Below are 23,110 nucleotides of genomic sequence, written 5' to 3' on the forward strand. Positions count from 1 at the left end.
GCACTGTCGCCTGATAAGCAAAGTAAGAGGCTACGGAATATCAGACCAGCTGTGTGGCTGGATTGAGGAGTTTTTAGCAAACAGAACACAGCATGTTGTTATCAATGGAGAGACGTCTACAGACGTTAAAGTAACCTCTGGCGTGCCACAGGGGAGTGTTATGGGACCATTGCTTTTCACAATATATATAAATGACTTAGTAGATAGTGTCGGAAGTTCCATGCGGCTTTTCGCGGATGATGCTGTAGTATACAGAGAAGTTGCTGCATTAGAAAATTGTAGCGAAATACAGGAAGATCTGCAGCGGATAGGCACTTGGTGCAGGGAGTGGCAACTGACCCTTAACATAGACAAATGTAATGTATTGCGAATACATAGAAAGAAGGATCCTTTATTGTATGATTATATGATAGCGGAACAAACACTGGTAGCAGTTACTTCTGTAAAATATCTGGGAGTATGCGTACGGAACGATTTGAAGTGGAATGATCATATAAAACTAATTGTTGGTAAGGCGGGTACCAGGTTGAGATTCATTGGGAGAGTGCTTAGAAAATGTAGTCCATCAACAAAGGAGGTGGCTTACAAAACACTCGTTCGACCTATACTTGAGTATTGCTCATCAGTGTGGGATCCGTACCAGGTCGGGTTGACGGAGGAGATAGAGAAGATCCAAAGAAGAGCGGCGCGTTTCGTCACTGGGTTATTTGGTAACCGTGATAGCGTTACGGAGATGTTTAATAAACTCAAGTGGCAGACTCTGCAAGAGAGGCGCTCTGCATCGCGGTGTAGCTTGCTCGCCAGGTTTCGAGAGGGTGCGTTTCTGGATGAGGTATCGAATATATTGCTTCCCCCTACTTATACTTCCCGAGGAGATCACGAATGTAAAATTAGAGAGATTAGAGCGCGCACGGAGGCTTTCAGACAGTCGTTCTTCCCGCGAACCATACGCGACTGGAACAGGAAAGGGAGGTAATGACAGTGGCACGTAAAGTGCCCTCCGCCACACACCGTTGGGTGGCTTGCGGAGTATCAATGTAGATGTAGATGTAGATTGCATTAGTCATTGTGATATGGACCCAGCTGCTTACGTGACGGTATGGTGTGGTGTGCTCTTGGGTACACACCATGATCACTTCTTATTCACATAGCCGCTAATTTGAACTGTAGTTGTTACATTTCTCACGTGTTAAGGATGGTGGCTGCACCCAATCTTCAAGGTCTCGATGACATTATCTTTCAACTAGATTATACGAAACCAGATGTTGTCATGCTGTCCTGACCTACTTCAATACAGAGGATTTTTCAGTATCGTCCTAGCCAACATGTTCTCCATATCTCACTCCCATTTAAAACATCTGGTCATAGGATGCCGAGAAACTGGCATGCACATCTTGCCAGCTACTTACAGCTGATGATATGGCATGAGAAAATATGGAATGACAAACCCCTATCGTCATCAAAGCTTAGTCTGACTTTGTGCCTAGTTGGTTCTACATCTACGTACATACTCTAAAAGCCATTGTACAGTGCACTACTTGCTGTTTCTTTTCCTGTTACAATCACAAATAGAACAAGGGAAAAATGACTTATTGCGAGTCCACAAGAGCTCTAATTTCTCATATCTTATCTTCTTGGCCTTTATACAAAATATATGTTGGCAGCCATAGAACTGTTCTGCAGTCAGCTTCAAATGCCAGTTTTCTACATTTTCTGAATAGTTGTTGATCAAAAGAAAGTCGTCTTCCCTCCAGGGATTCCCGTTCAAGTTCACGAAGCACCTCCGTAATACTAACATGTCGATCAAACTTAACAGTAATGAAATTAACCGCTTGCCTCTGAATTGCTTTGATGTCTTCCTTTACCCAGACCTCTCAAGCAGTACTCAAGAACATGTCACATTAGTTTTCTATACATAGTCTCCCTTACAGATGAGCTATAATCCCAATAAATCAAAGTTGTCCATTTGCCTTTCCTACTACCAACCTTTCATGCTTGTTCCATTTCATATCACTGTGCAACATTCCACCCATATATTTAATCGACTTGACTGTGTCAGACAGACTACTAATGCTTTATTCAAACATTATGGGATTGTTATTCCTACTCATCCGCATTAAGTTACATTTTTCTACATTTAGAGCAATCTGCCAGTCATCCCAACAACTAGAAATTTTGTCCGAATAATTTTGTGTCCTCCTACAGTCACTCAACGTGGACATCTTCCCATACATCACAGTGCCATCAGTAAAGCCTGGATTTTATGTAGTTACATATTCTATTCCTTTGTGTGTAGTTATAAGAAAAACTAAAATATTGATAAATTACACTGAGAAAAAAAACCTTATTCAAAGTTTTAAATTACATATTTTGAGGTATAATCCATATTTCACACTATACTACATAAATTTCATTTTTTAATTTTACTTTTTGTTACATATCAAAAAAGGGGGGAAAATTTCTGTGTGTGTCATACTCTCCTGAACCCCATTACACTCAAATATAAATTACGCGAATTTGATGTGGACAACAATGATCATTTTAAACCCTTTTCTTTTTTGTTCTCAAATGCTTCACAATGTATAACTGTCAATTGCATTTAAGTTAACCATGGCAACAGTTTGTCATCAAAGCTGAAAACATGGATTTCTACTGCCAGTTCTTCAACCACAAACAGTAAAATAGCCATTTGCCAAACTTGTGATAAACATGTAGGATATACTGTGAAATCTCAAACTGAATGTTTACGAAGCAATAACATATTAGGAATAAACAACAAATTTCTTCAAAGAAACAGTTGTTCTTACACAGCTGCAGTAAATGTGTTTTGCATTGGCTGCGGGGAACATACCCTGGGACAGACTTCAGGACCTGAACTTAAATATTTCTTACAGGAATACTGCAGCCTCAAAATTCCTGAAGGGTCCACCCAGGTGAATTACGTGGATTCTTGCTATGTTGATATTTTAGAGAAAATTAGGGCTGACATTGGCAAATCACTTGCATGGATTTCTGATCACGAGACAATGGATGCTGCAGGCTGTTTCATCGCCAATCTAACTGTGGCAAGTTGGACTCTAAGACTGCATCTGAACTCTATTTAATGTATTGTAAACTTTTGGAGGCAACAAACAGTTCAACATTTGGTAGATTCATCGATGATGGACTTTAGGAACTATGGCCAGATGGCATAAAAGAAGAGAGGGTCCTACTGATGTACACAACTGCAGCTCCATACATGTTGATAGCAAAGACATCACTTAATGTATTTTATACAAACTTAGTGCATGTTACATGTTTGGCTCACACATTGCAATGAGTGGCAGGGACAGACATCAATTCAAAGAAGTAAATACAATGGTATCAGCAGTGAAGAAGATTTTTCTGAAATGTCCTTACTGTGTACAGTGCTATAAGCAACAGTAGCAGCTACCTGATTTACCTCAGCCTCTGAAGCCTGTGATAACAAGGTGGGCAACATAGAGTGAAGCTGCAATTTTCTACAGTAAGCACTTTGAAGCCGTGAAGTCAGTGAAGGAGGGCTTTTCTTTAGATTGTGCAGTGACTGTGAGTGAATCCTTGTCAGCATTCAACAGTTCTAAAGTACTCAATTCAGTTTCATACACTGCTAGTCACTTCAGCTGGCTTCCCGACATTATCAAAAAACTGGAGATCTCAAGTATCTCGGCTGTGGGAATAATGAAAAATGCAGATCGGGAGATCAGTATTGTACAAGATGAAGTAGGTGCTGTAGTTTCCAGCACACTGGGATCTGTGCTGAATAAGAATCCTGGTACTCAAATCTTGTTATTTTGTCTTGCTTATTTAATGATGAAATTGTAGAACCCACTGAGAATATTATCCCTAGCACAACACCTCTGTATAAATTTGCACCAATGACTTCTTGCAAAGTTGAGTGATGTTTGTTTATTTATAGAAAGAACATTTGGAAAAGCATGTATATTATAATTAACTGTGCATTGCATTCCAATGTGACTTAAGTGCTGGAATAGGAGACGCTAGTGCTTCAGTATTTTGTAACAAATATGAACTTATTAAGAATTAAATATCTAATGTCATAGGTAGGCTAGTCAAATATCTTTTCTAGCAAAAAAATAAAATTTTGAATTTTGCATGTAGTTGCTTCGTTTCATATTTCACCAATTTTGCTTATGTATTTATGTACATATTACCCAATTTAATATTACATAAAATCCAGACACTCATCACCAGTGAACAGCCACAGATTGCTGCTCACCCTATCCATATGTATATTGAGAACAAGACCGGTCCTGTAACACTTCCCTGGGGCACTGCTGGTGATACCTTGTCTCCAATGAAACACTTGCCATCAAGGACACCATACTGGATTCTATTACTTAAGAAGACTTCAAGCCATTAGTTGCTGCCACAGATCTGTGTACTAATTTTACACTTTCAATGAGGGGTGCTCAAAAAGTAATAGGGGTTTTTGTTTCTCTTAAAGAATCTTTATTTACTCATCAACTCCAACTTTGTCTCCTTCAATGTAATTCCTCTCAGATCATGTTTGTGCCAGTGCTGTATCAAATCTTGGAAGCACTTCTGGAACTCACTTTTCATTATGGTGTTCAGTTCCTTCAGCGATTCTGTTTTTATCTCATCAACGGAGGCAAAATTATATGCTTTCATGGTTCTGATCAGCCTCAGGAATAGAAAGAAGTCAGGAGGAGGCCACATCCGGTGAACATGGTGAGTGAGGCAAGATAACGGTTTTGTATTTTGCCAAAAAATCTCAAACAAGCATTGATGTGTGGGAAAATGCATTATCGGGATGCAGTTTCCATGAGTGATTTTGAAGCAGTTCTGGTCATTTACTTCACGACTGCTCTTTGACCATAAGCCAGGAATTCGTGATGCATTATCCCATTGTAATTGACAAAAACAGTGAGAAGGACCTTCAGAAGTTACCGAACTTGAATTTTTTACGGTTGTGGCTCTTCAGGCAGTTTCCATTAGGATAACTGGGCCATGGTTTCAACGTCATACCCAAACGCACGTTTCGTCACCTGTTATAGAACCTTCTTTGGCATCATTCTGTTCTGAGCGATGTCTACTCAATGTCGTTTTTGGTCAAAATTCAATGGTTTCGGAATAAACTTTGAAGCTACACATTTCATGTCCAAAACATCTGAAAAAAACTGCTTGGCCTGAGCCAAATGATATTCCAACATGATCAGCAACCTCTCTGATGGTGATTCGGATATTTTCCACATTGTCGTAAGTAACTGATGTGCTAGGGCATCAGGGACAGTCGTCATCATCTCTCGGCCCTCTTTGAAACATTTATACCACTCGTAAACTCTTGTCTTACTCATAACAGATTCACCAAAAAGCACAATCAATATCTCAAATGGGTCCTGCACTTAATTCAATCAATATCTCAAATGGGTCCTGCACTTAATTCCACTTTTCAAGCAATACTTAATGCAAATACTTTGAGCCACCTTTTCCAGCAGTATAAATTCGCCGAGCACTCAAACACATGTAATCTTTGACTGTCAACAATAAATAGACTAAATATTCAAAACAGCTGAAAATGCAAACAGACATCAGAAACAAGTGTGCCACCAACATGATAAAAACTTTTGAAAGTCAGATGTATAAAACCTGCAAAATTAAAAAACTTCATATTACTTTTTGATCACAGTCCTTAAATCACGTAGAAAATACTGAAGTATTCTTCCTATTTTATTGCATATGCACAAAAAGTAAAGTGGAAACAGTGCACTCATCAGCAGTTGATCAAGACACAAAACGGGACAGGAAATATGACTTTCTATATTTTTTTTTTAAAAAAAAAAGAGAGAGAGAGAGAGAGAGAGAGAGAGAAGAAAAAGAGCACAAAAAACTGGTGTATAATGATGCAACAAGTAAAGTTTCGTCGTTTGCTCTCCTCCTTTGTGTCGCAATTGTGAAAGCCAGCAGTACATCTACAAAAATAGCTGTCAGTCAGCCAGGTGCAACTGGCTTTGTTTGGGTTATGCAGTTACTTTCAGTTGACCAGAAAGTTAAATAAAAATATATAATGTAACAACAATACTTTATGTGGAAGCATCAAAACAACTAATGAAATAAATTGGTTTCACTACCAGTTAGCAGATATTAATTATATTTAGTGACCACCTCAGCATCTGCATATTGGAACAGCCATCCTCAAGAATGTTGAATACTGGTCTGTAAAGTGCCAAGAATCACAAGATGACGCTACATTACACGTCTGTAAACTGCCAACAATCACAAGCTGACACTACATTACACATCTTATTTTGATTTGAACTTGGAATTGTGAAGGGGCGTACTTATCTGTCTACGAGCCCTCGATCACGAAAGCTGAGATTCAGAATTGTCCCAGATGTGTTCATTTTAATCAAACTCAATATTTAAGATTTTCAGTGAGTAAACGCATTCTGTATACAGGGTACCCCAGAAGGAATGATCAATATACAGGGATATGACAGGAACAATCATTTGAAGCATGGACTCTAAAATGCATACCTCAGAGAGTTTATGTGCACTGTTCCTGTCATATCCCTGAATATTGACCCTTTCTTCTGGGTGTGCCATCTAGTTTTGAAGTGTTATTTATCTGTGAAAAATTACTGCTGATAGCGAATTGAAATTATGTATGAGTGTTTCACTGCTTTAAAGTAGGTGTTATAGATACACAGTCACATTATTCATCGAACAAATGACCAGGTATTATTGTTTATCTGAATTTAATTATATACAACACTGGACTCGCATTCGGGAGGATGACTGTTCAATCCCGCGTCCGGCCATCCTGATTTAGGTTTTCCGTGATTTCCCTAAATCACTCCAGGCAAATGCCGGGATGGTTCCTCTGAAAGGGCACGGGCGACTTCCTTCCCCATCCTTCCCTAATCCGATGAGACCGATGACCGCGCTGTCTGGTCTCCTTCCCCAAAACCACCAACCAACAATTATACATAATATAAATTCTTTTTGCACTTTTGTTCTGAACAAAGTCACAAGTTGCTCAAGGTGAAATTCAACTGTTATGAAAGTAATGTCAATCTATGGGTCTAACCCCTCTTACTTACAGAATCTTAACAACTCTATTTTGTATCACTTGTGCAAAATACATTTAATTCATTTCTACTCAGTGCAGGATATAATCATCAGTAATCACAGAGCAAGGCTGAAACAAAATACTGATGTGTTCAAAATATCACTAAATTGAATGGGAATACTAATATCCAGTAACATTTGCTTTGTAACTAACTGCCTATTTTGGTGATGAAAAGATAACCACATTAACTACGATAAGGCTGCCACCGGCCACAGCAGAGCTTACGACTGATATTGTGTACCAACTGATATGTTGTGTACCAACTGGTATGCTATGGCCTTTTCTGACCTAGCCGGGCCTGGCAGTGAAATGCCCATCACCATGTGTGCGGCAGTCAGCAATTTAAGAGTGCTAGCTTACTGAGTGCATTCACTGAGTGCTACTTGGAATTATTCGTTGCACACAAATATGCTGAAAGTTATAAATCAAAAGCACAATACTTTGTTTGTTCTACAGTATCTATTTATTCTGTTAACCAGTTTCAGCTTTAAAGTCTGTATGTATGGTTGTCAAATTTTAAACACTGATTTATTTATTTATTCATTCATTCGTCAAAGCATCAAACTTCAGTATTCAAGATATATATACATAACAACAATTATAAAGCAATTGCTAATTTTACATTAATATACATTGAAAGAATGTTAAACAAAAGAAAACACATTGAGTTGCAGACAGGCAAAATGAAAAAAAGTGTTACACAATGAGCTTTTGGCCAAAGCCTTCTTCAGGAAAGAACACACGTACGAAGCAGGAACATTTCATGCACACATGACTGCTATCTCTGGCCACTGCAGCCAGAATGCAGAATACTGTTCCTATCTCTGGCCACTGCAGCCAGAATGCAGAATACTGTTCCTATCTCAACCTGGACTTTTCATTGTTTAAACAAAAGAAATGAAGACACAGATGACAATCTAAACAGCTTTAAACCAGTATTTGGCAATCACAATGCAGTAATCAGGTCATCAATGGTGCATCTTGCAGGACATATTCTACATTGATATAATTGCTCTATAGTGTGCTGAACTGATAATGTGAGATAACCCCATTTCTACAGATTGTCTTTTGTCCTTGTGACCCAAGCTCTGAGCCTGTTTAGTTTTCTTCAAATGGGCCTTTCTTGAGTAAAACCAACACCTATATTTTCCAATGGTATTCAGACCTCACCTTCCACATACATAATCAGGAACACATCAGTTATCTGTTGTTCCCATGAAACTTTTAATGGTCATCAGTTGTGAAGGAAAAGATTGGTGTGGTTATATAATGGGTGTTTATTGGATGTAGATGACTTATACCTATCTCTGCATGCAGCTATCTCATGCCTGATCTCTGGAGGGGCAATTCCAGCTAAATGGTAGAGTTTACCACACAGTGTAGGTTTCAGACATCCAGTAATTAGTGTGGGCAGAATTACACCAAAAAGGATTAACATTCACCTAAAGTGAAACACAAAGATTAAGCTGTAATTTTAACTTTTTTTGCTGCTGCATCCCAGACTTAAATACTGATGATGGCCTTTTGACCCAAAAACTGGTTAATACACAGTATTGTGCTTTTCATTTACAATTATGAGCTTTCAACCATGAAGCGACAGAAGGATCAGTTAATGTGGTATAAGTATGCTGAACCGATATACACCATGGAATCTCATCTAGAAACTATTTTTAAAAAGCTAAAAACTGCATAACACATTGTGAGAGTTCAGTTAATTTATAAATTACCTCATTGCTGGTCTTCAACTCTAAGGAATTTAAATAGCTACTTGCAGGACATGAGATGGTAATATGTACGGACAGCTGCTGACCTATTCTCTAAACGATACATAGGATTGTTCATCAAGGGTGCTTCCATTGTATCTTGGTAGATGTAGCCAAAATTCTTGATTGCCACTTGCTAACTCGGTTGAACTTCTCAATATAAACACTGCGAATATGTATTACTCATTGTGGTTCAAATTCTGTTTTTACTTTTGATAAAGTGAACCCTGGTTATACAATGTCATCTCATAATTCCATGGCAGCTTAGTTCATTAGAAACAAAATTCCAATGATGTTGCTATAAGAAGAGTTATTTACAAACAGAAATCACAGTACACGAAAAAGTCAGTATATATTACTCAAATTTGTTGCATTTCACTTTTTGTGCCTTTGGTTGCACAGCTTCCTTATGTTTCAGCATCATACATTTGTTTGTCTTGGACACTGAATAGTAATGCCAATCTGAAGAGCCAGCAACAGCCTGGAGAGCTGAACTATTTAAGTCCTGCCTGGTTCATTATGACTTACAGTAATAGTACTGTTCCTTTGATGCCTAAATCTTCCTCATTGATGCTAAATCTTGCTATCAGATTTTGGTTTGATGTACCAGTATTGTTTAAACTTCTGCCAGTTGATCACACACTGGGGTTGCCGCAAGTGAGGGTCTAGTTAGCTTATAAATTACCTTGAAGCTGGTCTTCAGCTGCAAGAAGTCTGAACCCCTGACTCGTTGATAATTCTGTAGAAGAGTTCAACTTCTACCAAAACCAGAACATATTAATTCTAACAATGGAAAATTCAGGATGGAATGTAACAATGTTATGAGAAGGACAGTTGCTACTCACCATATAGTGGAGATGCTGAGTCATAAGACAGGCACGACTGAGACTGCAGTCATGTGTGCGAGTCACGTTTGCGTGAGCATGAGTGTGAGTGTGTGTGTATTGTTGACGAAGGCCTCAATGGCCAAAAACTATAATTCTGAGAGTCTTCCTGTTGTACATATTAAATTTGATTTATAGGAAGGCTTTTATTGTGTATTTAATTATAAAAGTTGATCAGATGTTAAGTATCATTATTGTTATAGTCTTATGGTCATTGGTATTCCTTGACCCCATGGCTTTTTTCAGAAGAGTCTTTGCCACCTCTGATTTCTTTGCAGATCAGGACTCCAAGCACAGTTTTAATTTTCTTGGGACAGCATGGAGCCCACCCTGAATACCTCAGACAAATAAAAAGCATACAAAACAAGACTTGCTCCTTAATAAGTCCTCTTATAATAAGGAAACTTTTAAGTTCTGGATGATTTCCTAGGTAACAAATGAACAGGGCTTCTGTTAATAGAGCTTGCTCATTTATATTCAAAATGTGTACAAGATTTCATGCTCGATCAATTACATGATTTGTTTCTAAAAATTTTGGCTACAAAACACCTGAAAAATCTCATTCCCTCACAACATTAATAGTCTGAAACTGTTTCAATTTTAAACCATTGTTTTAAAAAGAAACTGAAGTCATTTTTGCTTCGCAATTCACATCCCCAGCAACAGACCCAATAACTAAATATGCATTTAAGATTAAGCCAGTCGTGTCCATATATATACAGGGTGAACCCAAACTTTTGGTGTTACATACCACTCCAAAGGAATGATGTGAATCCTTATGTATTCTTACCAGTCAATGATACTTGCAGGTAAAAAAACTTTAAATGACTAATAACAGAGGAAAGCCTAAATATTGTGCATATTCATTATTTCATTTGCATGTTTAAAACCGTGCTGAGGGATAGTGCATGTCTTCACAATGTTCTTAGTAGCTTCCTTGCACAGACACAAATATAGGTGCTCTTAGCACCAACGGCCTATTTTGGATAAGCCTGAAGTCCTTTGACAGTACGTATTTGTTGGCTATACAGTTATGATGTTTACTCAAACAAATGAAATGTTAATGAAGTATCATTCAGATTTATTCATTCTTTTGACATATGTCTGCATAGAGATTTTAAAAAGAAATTTGATATCCATTTCAATTGTATGTGTTTATGGAAAATAAAGTCCAGGATGCAATGTGCGGCTTCATTTGTCTGAGACTGCAGTCGTGTGTGCGAGTTGCGTTTGCGCTAGAGAGAGAGAGAGAGAGAGAGAGAGAGAACTTTATTTGTGACAGTCTTTTTGTTGTGCCTATTTCAACTCGGCATCTCTACTTCTTTCATAAATACGTCCCTATATTATTGAAGACAAGTAAAGCAGCACTATTACATTTCCATACAACAATAACTAAGCAAGGAGGTTAAGTCTGTCATAAACGAACATGACAAACTCAACTGACAAAATTTTGGAATTAGTTCTGAGAATTTTGGTATAAGGGGCCCTTGGTCTCCAGGGGCTCATTACAAACGACACCACGATTGGATGTTTTACCTGAATTATGTTTATTAGTGTGAAAATACCTTCACAACAGGGAAAAAGACTTTATCAATATGCAATCCCCAATACAACATGAAACACAGAGTAATGCAACAACCCTCATATGCAAAAGTACCACAGTGTAGTTGGCTTCACAGCGTCATAAGGGCGAGGAAATCTAACAATACGCAATTACTCTGTAAGGAGTGCCAGATACCAGGTGCCTTTCATACCAAAATACGTAGAAATATCTCAAAGGAAATACAAGTCATTCACAGGATCTATAATGCCATTAAAATCTTCCCTCCTGGAAGTATTTCATTAATTTACAACATCTTTATGACTCATTTGCCAGGTACGTCGAGGTCCTCCTTTCCAAAAACCCTCTACCTCAGTGACGGAGTATGGATTCACCCTGTAAATAGAACCTCACTGTGAAATTGCATTTAATTTATAAACTAATCAGCATGTTCCTGAACAAAACAAGATATTAATGAAACTGATGAATGTTAACTAACAGCACTGCTGTGCTGTTGTTTACTTGTACTACCCACTGAGCCTTTCCTAAATACTTGCTAAAAATCCTTACCTAGCATGTGATCCTCCAGACTTTCAGTCAAAATTTCAGGTTCACAAGTTTGTCCATTTGCAGCGGGTTTTACCAGTATTTCGAATGCCTCACTGGTTGTATTAATTACATATCAAATGCAGATTTCATTGCACTATATTTGGCCTCAACCAAACTATGACTGGTGTAAGCTGCAGGATGCCTCAGTGATTATCTTCTGGTGCTGTTAAACAATAGAACAGTCAACAAATTCACATACTGCAGAAAGGCTATGCCAAAATGTAAAAATTTTAAGGAAAATCTCTTAAAATAAAACCCTTCACTAAAATTCCTCTTTGTCATACCATATTTTCCTTAAACTTTCTATATTTAGGCACAACTTTTCGGTGGATTTGAATTTCTGTTCAGGCTTTATAACGACAACGGAGAGCCGCTGAATTTTTCTTTTATCTGAAAGGAAATCTTTGTCTTTCGTAGATCCTATAAGTCTTTGGCATTGAAGAGGACCAAATTGAAAAGTACCAGAGTGATTTTAAAATTGAGTAATATGACATATTATTTTCTAACTTGATTAAAATAAATTTATAATTTTTTGTTCGGTTTTCAACAATAAAGTCATGTATACTTGTATGATATAAATACTTAAGACAATATTAACATCAACTGGGCAAAAAGGAACAAACACACATTTTTCTTTGTAAACAGCAAATTATTTTTTTCCATTTTTATGCATCTGGAGAACATGTGAAAATAATGTTAAATGATTACAATACATATTTACACGCTGAATTCCAGCACAGCACATCCACCATTGACGTCAAAATACAGTTATAAACTATATGCATGTGTATGACATCCATTAAAGCCTTGAGAATAGATTCTTGACTGAGCATACGGAATCCACTGTTAACATCAGTGACAAAATCATTTAAAAATGCCCACTTACTACTGACTAAAATATTATGCCATAAAAAAGCTTACTAATTTAACTTTCGTTTCTCCACTGTAAGGTATATTTCTATCCAGGTGTATGTTATCTTTCAATTCTGATCAAATGAGGGAAGTCTGTACATTACATAACAATTTGGAAGAAAGATTGAGCACATTAGACTGAGGTTAGTACTTAGCTTCACAGTATCCATACAACAATGCAATGACTTTTCTCATTTCTTAGTGAGGGAGCATTATGTGAGGGTTGGTATTAACAAACACATTAAAATTTAAGACATTTTACATCACTGAAGAAAAATAACTACAGGATGGAACGGCTAAAGTTACAGATGAAAAGAACATAATAAAGACATATGAATAGTAACAAATTTCACAGTTGCAAGCACATAACTTGCTAATGACTTGACTTTTCATGTCACTTATCTTCCTTTCACCTGTGGGGTAAAAACAATGCCCAACTCTTATCTAAGAACATGTTCTAAACGGGAAAAGCTTTGGCTCACTTAGCAACTCTGTGCACTGCATATCATGTGCACTGCATATCATAATGGCTGATTTTACTTTTTTCCCTTATTGCACAACCATCCCAATCTTAAGTTTCTCAAATTTTATGTTTCCTTTCATTCATTCTGTTGCATAAAAAAAATTAAGCTCTACAAATCTTTTTAGACCTATTATTGGATATTTCTGATTTGTCTGAGATCATTACCAGACAGTACAGAAGATTTTTAAACAAATATGCAATTGCCTTACAAATTCTTTGGCAGCAGAAGAATTATCACTTATGTGAGAAACATCACAAAGACAGACATTGCGCATAGTGAAACTGCAAAAGAAAGGTCTTCCTTGAAACAAGAAAACTAGAATTTCAGGCCCAGGCAATTTTGTTATATACGGCTGCATAGCGCATCTAGTAGTTGCACACCACAGCATCACAGAGTTGTGAGAATACATGGAAATTATTTAGCAATACATGCAAAGTGAAAGTGTCTTTTAATTACCCGTAAAAATTTGTGTCTTTTACTGAAATATCTAACGAACATATTCAACCAAGTACTGGTTCATTCCATTAGTTCTTGTTTAATTATCATCTTACATATGCTTCAATTTATTTTATCTTTCTTCATCAACCTCAGAATTTTATGAAGGGAGTACACCATAAGCATCATAAGAGGCTTGCACTGTAACTTTAAGAGTTGGAACTTCAAAAAATTTTAAGAAGTGGCTGCATGACAAATGATTCCACACAGCATCTCCTTGCACATTTTTAGGTAAATGTCACATCCATAAGTATATTCTATGTATCGAAGTAATTAATGTTTTATCAATTTTCTTGCAATAGAAAAACTATGCAATTTTAATTGAAGTATTTGACATTATTTCACTTCAGTTATTTAAGCACCACTATTCTACATTTAATATATTGAGCAAGTGAATTGTGTTCAATTACACCACAGTAAAAGAATGAAACAGTATGAGATGTGAACTTGACTGCAAAAGAACAGTGACACATACAGTTCTCAACATTTGTCATAATATGTTTAGTTGCAGACTCACTCTTAACAAACAAACAAGTACTACAAAATTCTAATGAAGTTGAACTTTTCATTTTGACAACCACTGAACTTTTTTGCTGGCATGGTGTGTGCAGGAGGTTGAGTTAGTCAGTCCTTCACTTAACATATCATGAAATGTGGTGAACTACTACTTCCATCAGTACAGAAACACAAAGGATTAGGTTCTCATATGTACAGAAGTTACAATTTAACAAATCAGTGACAGAAAGAATCAATCATCTTCAACTGACAGAATAATTACATCTATAAACATTATTTAGTGATTACTTTTATGTCTGTTAACATCTCCACAATATACATTTCTGTAAGGGGGTGGGAGGTTGGAGGGGGGGGGAGGGATAAAGGGCTGGTTAGTTTAATCAGTGTCAGAACAATGAATAATTTCCTTGACTGAACTCTTTCCAATAAGTATAACCACTAAAACTACACAGTTCCTCAGTCCGTTAGTTCCATTTGTTTTACTGTATAAAAAAGCAACGAAAACAGTAGAAACAAAATTGTAAAGTACCAATATGTTACACAAAAACTTAGTAATCTTCATATTTCTTCATCTATTTTATACATCCACCCACCCACAGATGGCATTTTCTTGTTATTTAAATTTACACTTCACTTAAGAAAGGGAGAGAAAGACTGGCAAAGTGATTTACACCAAAATATTATGATTATATGGAAATATGTTATTGAACACTTGGTGCTTTGTATGGACAGCGCAACAGTAGTTTCTCACAGTGGAAATGGGGGACATTTGTACTCAGTATTATGTAACGCTGTTACAGTTACCAAAACAACAATTTGGACAGCAAGTGATAAATTTAGTAGTAATCACTGCAAAACACAACATAAAAATATAAAACTACATAAAAAGATTATATTTGCCTAGTAAGTTATTAATGACTAAAACTCTGATTTTCTATTACCTAGCTAACTAAAATTGTACACTAAGTAAACTGCAACTAACACAAATTACATTAATTTGTGCATAAATTTAGAATTCAAAAATCACAGTCTATATTTGTAACAACATTAAAAGTTAACATTTTGTCATTGTATAATCAAGGCCTCACATTTCAGCTGCTATTGCTATAACTTATTAGACTTCTGTAAAACAAAGAAGTTATTTAAGACATTATGCTGTTAATTTCTAAGACCCTCTCTTATCCTTCAGTTATGTCCAAAGCACTTTTCAGTCACATGACAAAATTTTGAAGTGACTTGGGAAGGATTGCGTTTTAAACTGCAGCACTGGCAACGTTATAGAAATAAAAATTATCAGACTTACATTCAAGATCACAGTACTCAGAACTGAGATGTAAATGAAATCTTAAGTTTTACATGCTTTAAGTGTGTAGTGATACTGTACAGAAAAACTGAGTATATTATAGAATCAACTATCAGAACATCATGTAACTTTTTCACCACTCAGAAATATGCTATTCCACTTGGGCAACAATAAAACACAAACAATGAAATATACAAATGAATAGGTATGTACAACGGATTTATAAATGAATGTCTTCACTGTAAACTTAAATCTACACTTTTTTTTAAAAAAAAAGGCAATCACAAAACAGGCAAGTTCTCAGTATTTCAAATAGTTTTTAACACAAAGCAGTGTATTCTTAACAATTCTCATTTTTCATACCACTCACGTTTAAGTTAATAGCAGCAACAACAATATACGAATGAACATATGGAACTCTTTGACGTGAATGTGTACTTGCTTTCAGTGATGCACCTGTACATCTTGCAGTATAATCAAGATTTCTTAAAATCCCAAGTGACATTTAAAGCAAGCTATGTTACATTTATTGCATATATCTGTTACAGACTAACATCACCGTACTCAGCATTCCATCGTTCATAAGCTGACAAACTCAAAGGAGAAACACTGCGGCGAATCCTCTTCAGAGAGTCAACAAAGTCTTGAAAATTTATGTTCCGTACACTGTTAGGGTCCATACACCGGACTTGCTCAGGGTTAAGTTCTGAAATAAAGGTATTGCACAATTTAGTTATTTTTCTAAGTTACCACAATTCATTCCTTATCAGTAGTTGTAAGAATTCTTCCAACATTCGGGCAACATTGTAGTTACTACATTTTGGCACTTTGGATAACTCTCATTCTGTTACCTATTTTAATCTTTTATAGTCCCATAACAAAATTGCACAATCTGTAAGATACATATCCAGTGAAACTTCCTGGCAGATTAAAACTGTATGCTAGACAGAGACTCGAACTCAGGACTTACCTTTCGCTGGCAGCAGGCCAGTACTGGCAAGTAAAGCTGTGAGGATGGGTCATGAGTCGTACTTGGGTAGCTCAATTGGTAGAGCACTTGCCTGCAGAAGGCAAAGGTCCTGAGTTTGAGTCACAGTCTGGCACAACTTTAATCTCCCAGGAAGTTTCATATCCGTACACACTCCACTGCAGAGTGAAAATCTCATTTTGGACGCATAAATAAATAAACATCATATGGTTGGAAAAAAAATTATTCAAAATTTTGTAAATCCTTACTGCTATTCTTTATTTTCATTTAAACTGATAAATGATGAAACATATTATTGATCTTACAATAATTAGACAAGAAATAAATATGCAACATTGCACATTTCAGTACTGATTACAGAGGAACCAGCCAGAAAATATTATATGACTGAGGATATCTAAAATGAATGTAACCTAATAAAATACAGATCTTGTCAACTTTCATGTGGATACGAGTACCAAAAAATATATACCAAAGAAAGAAGAAGACATTCTTTATTCACAAATGGAGGGAAGAAGATTATTTGCAGATTAAATGAAAAATAATTGTGGCTCTAGGTTAGAAAGAGAACAATAGCACAGCAAGATGGTGTTCTTGTTTTGTAAGCAGACAGGATTTGTGTTGGTATTCGAATGAAATTTCAAGGTAAAAAGACTGTAACAGGAATTAACAACCCAGACATTAACCCTCGCAATACCAACACATTTTCAATAATGCACAGTTTACGCTCACCACAAATTCATTAATTGTTGTCAACTTATATAAACAACATACTTTTTAAGACGGTTGTGATGTGTAAATATGGTCCAGAACATGAAAATATCTTTTAGCACACACTTGGCAATATCATCACACTTTCAGTAACATGTAGTACAATGACCACCACCAAAAAATTTTTAAAAATGCAAATTTCGTTAATTCTTGCTTACATTTACTCAGAACATACTTTTTAAAGATATCAACAATACAGCAAAAGACAGACTGCTACTTACCATAAAGGAGACATGTCAAGCTGCAGGCAGGCACAATTAAAAAAAGACATTGTGTCTTAAGTGTGCCTGTCTGCAACTTCACATGTCTTCTTTGCTGTAAGTAGCACTCTGTCTTTTCCTGCATTGTTGATATTCCTACCTGGAGTTTCCATTGTCTGATTTTTAACAGATACGTTAATGTATAAATAATGTCCTGAACCTGAAAATATTGAATGCGACATGCACTGGGAAAAGTGACATCTATTAATAAGACTTAAATTTTTGGGTTACGTTTAGCTAAAAAAATTTAAACTTATGGAAGTTAATTCACTGAAAACAACAAATATTTTTTCTCAAAATTTTAAAATATAAAGTACCTGACTAGATTATAATATTTTCAAAAGTTGGGCACAAAGTAACGCTACCCCATGGTGTTGTGAGAGTTAAGTATTTAGAGAGAGGCACTCCTCTCCCTTTTCCTTAACAATTACGTAGAAGAATGAGTCACAACGCATACAAAGCCTTTTATGAAATACTTGCCAAACACAAGTTTATAACCAGAAGAATGTTTCTTGGTAACTTACAGACACAATTTGCAATTCTCCAGAAACTTCTTATACATCATGCTGTAGTGAATGAGTCCTTAGGTATTAAGAGCAAGTAGCTGAAGTTGTAAAACTGCACAATATGTGCACCTGTAAGAGGTAAGAGTGACAATGTCAGCAGGGACACTAGGAAGCAGGAGAGACTGTGTTTTTGTTGTCAGGGTAGCATGGCTACGTGACTGATAACAGAAGCTTCTAGAAAGAGCCAACATCAGAAGGACAACATGTGATCACATGGGAGGTGCATCAATGTAAGCCTTTATAAATGGCCTAAAATGTTATATCTGTGAAAAGCTAGGGCATGTAGTGATGACTGTCATACATGTTGATGGGAACAGGGTCTTGAAGCAGTGCCTGGATGGGCTATCAAAATAAGAATGAGAAAATGCAGATGGATAGAATGAGAATGTGAAGGGTGGTACAATGAAACAGACTTTCTAATACCAGTAAAATTCTCACAACCTACTATGTTGGGGAGCAGCACTCTGTGGTCAGAGTCAAGACACATAAGTGCATGTTTTATGTTTAATAAGAAGGGCCACTATGCAAGACCATGTAACGAGTGTGGGTTGTCAGCAAAAAAACTGAATGGGAGTGTAATGGGGTAGTCGCATCGTGTCTTGTTGGGCAAAATATTTCTTGTTGACTGCATGAACAAGAACAATAGAATTGTAGTGCAGAAATAGAAAATGGAATCCTATCAGATTTCTGATCGATAGTGGAATACTAATAAGTCTAGTTTAAAAAAAGTTTTGTGGAACATTTGGATGTGTGGTCCACATGAAGGTTTTAGGGCAACAGCAATCATTAATACTGTTGCTAAGATGGAAGGTGCTGTAGATACTGAACTGCAGGTAGCAAGAAGTGAAGCACAGAGTTCATACTATTGGGGCAGAGGTAGATCTGTCATTTGAAAGTCCATTACAAAGAGATTTCTAACTAAATAGAATGTCGTGAATATAATAGAGGGAAACATTCCACGTGGGAAAAAATATATCTAAAAAGAAAGATGATGAAACTTACCAAACAAAAGCGCTGGCAGGTCGATAGACACACAAACAAACACAAACATACACACAAAATTCAAGCTTTCGCAACAAACTGTTGCCTCATCAGGAAAGAGGGAAGGAGAGGGAAAGACGAAAGGAAGTGGGTTTTAAGGGAGAGGGTAAGGAGTCATTCCAATCCCGGGAGCGGAAAGACTTACCTTAGGGGGAAAAAAGGACAGGTATACACTCGCACACACGCACATAGCTGTATGTGTGGATGGACATGTGCGCGTGTGCGAGCGTACACCTGTCCTTCCCTCCCCCCAAGGTAAGTCCTTCCGCTCCCGGGATTGGAACGACTCCCCACCCTCTCCCTTAAAACCCACTTCCTTTCGTCCCTCCCTCTCCTTCCCTCTTTCCTGATGAGGCAACAGTTTGTTGCGAAAGCTTGAATTTTGTGTGTATGCCTGTGTCTGTTCGTGTGTCCATCGACCTGCCAGCGCTTTTGTTCTATATATATATATATATATATATATATATCTAAAAAGAAAGATGATGAAACTTACCAAACAAAAGCGCTGGCAGGTCGATAGACACACAAACAAACACAAACATACACACAAAATTCTAGCTTTCGCAACCAATGGTTGCCTCGTCAGGAAAGAGGGAAGGAGAAGGAAAGACAAAAGGATATGGGTTTCAAGGGAGAGGGCAAGGAGTCACTCCAATCCCGGGAGCGGAAAGACCCACCTTAGGGGGAAAAAAGGACAGGTATACACTCGCACACACACACATATCCATCCACACATACACAGACACAAGCAGACATTTGTAAAGGCAAAGAGTTTGGGCAGAGATGTCAGTCGGGGCGGATGTACAGAGGCAAAGATGAAGTTGAAAGACAGGTGAGGTATGAGCGGCGGCAAATTGAAATTAGAAATTAGCGGAGATTGAGGCCTGGCGGATAGCGAGAAGAAAGGATATGCTGAAGGGCAAGTTCCCATCTCCGGAGTTCTGACAGGTTGGTGTTAGTGGGAAGTATCCAGATAACCCGGACGGTGTAACACTGTGCCAAGATGTGCTGGCCGTGCACCAAGGCATGTTTAGCCACAGGGTGATCCTCATTACCAACAAACACTGTCTGCCTGTGTCCATTCATGCGAATGGACAGTTTGTTGCTGGTCATTCCCACATAGAACGCTTCACAGTGTAGGCAGGTCAGTTGGTAAATCACGTGGGTGCTTTCACACGTGGCTCTGCCTTTGATCGTGTACACCTTCCGGGTTACAGGACTGGAATAGGTGGTGGTGGGAGGGTGCATGGGACAGGTTTTACACCGGGGGCGGTTACAGGGGTAGGAGCCAGAGGGTAGGGAAGGTGGTTTGGGGATTTCATAGGGATGAACTAAGAGGTTGTGAAGGTTAGGTGGACGGCGGAAAGACACTCTTGGTGGAGTGGGGAGGATTTGATGAAGGATGGATCTCATTTCAGGGCAGGATTTGAGGAAGTCGTATCCCTGCTGGAGAGCCACATTCAGAATCTGATCCAGTCCCGGAAAGTATCCTGTCACAAGTGGGGCACTTTTGGGGTTCTTCTGTGGAAGGTTCCGGGTTTGAGGAGATGAGGATGTGGCTCTGGTTATTTGCTTCTGTACCAGGTCGGGAGGGTAGTTACGGGATGCAAAAGCTGTTTTCAGGTTGTTGGTGTAATGGTTCAAGGATTCCGGACTGGAGCAGATTCGTTTGCCACGAAGACCTAGGCTGTAGGGAAGGGACCGTTTGATGTGGAATGGGTGGCAGCTGTCATAATGGAGGTACTGTTGCTTGTTGGTGGGTTTAATGTGGACAGACGTGTGAAGCTGGCCATTGGACAGGTGGAGGTCAACGTCAAGGAAAGTGGCATGGGATTTGGAGTAGGACCAGGTGAATCTGATGGAACCAAAGGAGTTGAGGTTGGAGAGGAAATTCTGGAGTTCTTCTTCACTGTGAGTCCAGATCACGAAAATGTCATCAATAAATCTGTACCAAACTTCGGGTTGGCAGGCCTGGGTAACCAGGAAGGCTTCCTCTAAGCGACCCATGAATAGGTTGGCATACGAGGGGGCCATCCTGGTACCCATGGCTGTTCCCTTTAATTGTTGGTATGTCTGGCCTTCAAAAGTGAAGAAGTTGTGGGTCAGGATGAAGCTGGCTAAGGTAATGAGGAAAGAGGTTTTAGGTAGGGCGGCAGGTGATCGGCGTGAAAGGAAGTGCTCCATCGCAGCGAGGCCCTGGACATGCGGAATATTTGTGTATAAGGAAGTGGCATCAATGGTTACAAGGATGGTTTCCGGGGGTAACAGACTGGGTAGGGATTCCAGGCGTTTGAGAAAGTGGTTGGTGTCTTTGATGAAGGATGGGAGACTGCATGTAATGGGTTGAAGGTGTTGATCTACGTAGGCAGAGATGCGTTCGGTGGGGGCTTGGTAACCAGCTACAATGGGACGGCCGGGATGATTGGGTTTGTGAATTTTGGGAAGAAGGTAGAAGGTAGGGGTGCGGGGTGTTGGTGGGGTCAGGAGGTTGATGGAGTCGGGTGAAAGGTTTTGTAGGGGGCCTAAGGTTCTGAGGATTCCCTGAAGCTCTGCCTGGACATCAGGAATGGGATTGCCTTGGCAAACTTTGTAAGTAGTGTTGTCTGAAAGCTGACGCAGTCCCTCAGCCACATACTCCCGACGATCAAGTACCACAGTTGTGGAACCCTTGTCCGCCGGAAGAATGACGATGGATCGGTCAGCCTTCAGATCACGGATAGCCTGGGCTTCAGCAGTGGTGATGTTGGGAGTAGGATTAAGGTTTTTTAAAAAGGATTGAGAGGCAAGGCTGGAAGTCAGAAATTCCTGGAAGGTTAGGAGAGGGTGATTTTGAGGAAGAGGAGGTGGGTCCCGCTGTGACGGAGGACGGAACTGTTCCAGGCATGGTTCAATTTGGATAGTGTCTTGGGGAGTTGGATCCTTAGGAGTAGGATTAGGATCATTTTTCTTCGTGACAAAGTGATATTTCCAGCAGAGAGTACGGGTGTAGGACAGTAAATCTTTGACGAGGGCTGTTTGGTTAAATCTGGGAGTGGGGCTGAAGGTGAGGCCTTTGGATAGGACAGAGGTTTCGGATTGGGAGAGAGGTTTGGAGGAAAGGTTAACTACTGAATTGGGGTGTTGTGGTTCCAGATTGCGTTGATTGGAATTTTGAGGTTTTGGAGGGAGTGGAGCTGGAAGTGGGAGATTGAGTAGATGGGAGAGACTGGGTTTGTGTGCAATGAGAGGAGGTTGAGGTTTGCTGGAAAGGTTGTGAAGGGTGAGTGAGTTGCCTTTCCGGAGGTGGGAAACCAGGAGATTGGATAGTTTTTTAAGGTGGAGGGTGGCATGCTGCTCTAATTTGCGGTTGGCCTGTAGGAGGATGCTCTGAACAACAGGTGTGGATGTGGGAGAGGAAAGATTGAGGATTTTTATAAAGGATAGGAGTTGATGGGCGTGTTGATTGGCTGAGTGGATGTGTAGGTGAAGGATTAGGTGGGTGAGGGCAATGGATTGTTTGGTTTGGAACTGGTATAGGGACTGATGGAAAGAAGGGTTGCAGCCAGAGATGGGAACTTTAAGTGTGAGGCCTTTGGGGGTGATGCCAAATGTCAGACAAGCCTGAGAAAATAAAATATGGGAGTGTAATCTGGCTAGGGCGAAGGCATGTTTGCGGAGGGAATGTAAATAAAACTTAATGGGGTCGTTGTGAAGGTGTTGTGAGGGTGACATGGTACTAGAAGGTGGAAAGTGGAACACGAGGCTGAAATGAAAATGAGAATAAATATGAAAAAATATATGGGGAGAGATAAAGGTAAAATTAGAAA

General features: G+C 38.6%; 2 protein-coding genes across 2 annotated transcripts in view; one reads left to right on the forward strand and one right to left on the reverse strand.

The window, feature by feature from the left end:
• The window catches only part of LOC124609441 (mediator of RNA polymerase II transcription subunit 29), a 57,229-nt gene extending 40,472 nt beyond the window's left edge, over positions 1–16,757 (forward strand). The window contains exon 6 of the transcript XR_006979497.1: positions 16,227–16,757. The gene's annotated coding sequence lies outside the window, so the exon portion shown is untranslated. The remainder of the gene's footprint in view (positions 1–16,226) is intronic.
• The window catches only part of LOC124609284 (spastin), a 464,925-nt gene continuing 456,270 nt past the window's right edge, over positions 14,456–23,110 (reverse strand). Inside the window, exon 9 of the mRNA XM_047140064.1 lies at positions 14,456–16,384. Within this exon, the coding sequence (XP_046996020.1) occupies positions 16,221–16,384 (164 nt within the window). The 3' untranslated portion in view covers positions 14,456–16,220. The remainder of the gene's footprint in view (positions 16,385–23,110) is intronic.

This window comes from Schistocerca americana, chromosome 1 (assembly GCF_021461395.2).
Source record: "Schistocerca americana isolate TAMUIC-IGC-003095 chromosome 1, iqSchAmer2.1, whole genome shotgun sequence".
NCBI classification, from domain to species: domain Eukaryota; kingdom Metazoa; phylum Arthropoda; class Insecta; order Orthoptera; family Acrididae; genus Schistocerca; species Schistocerca americana.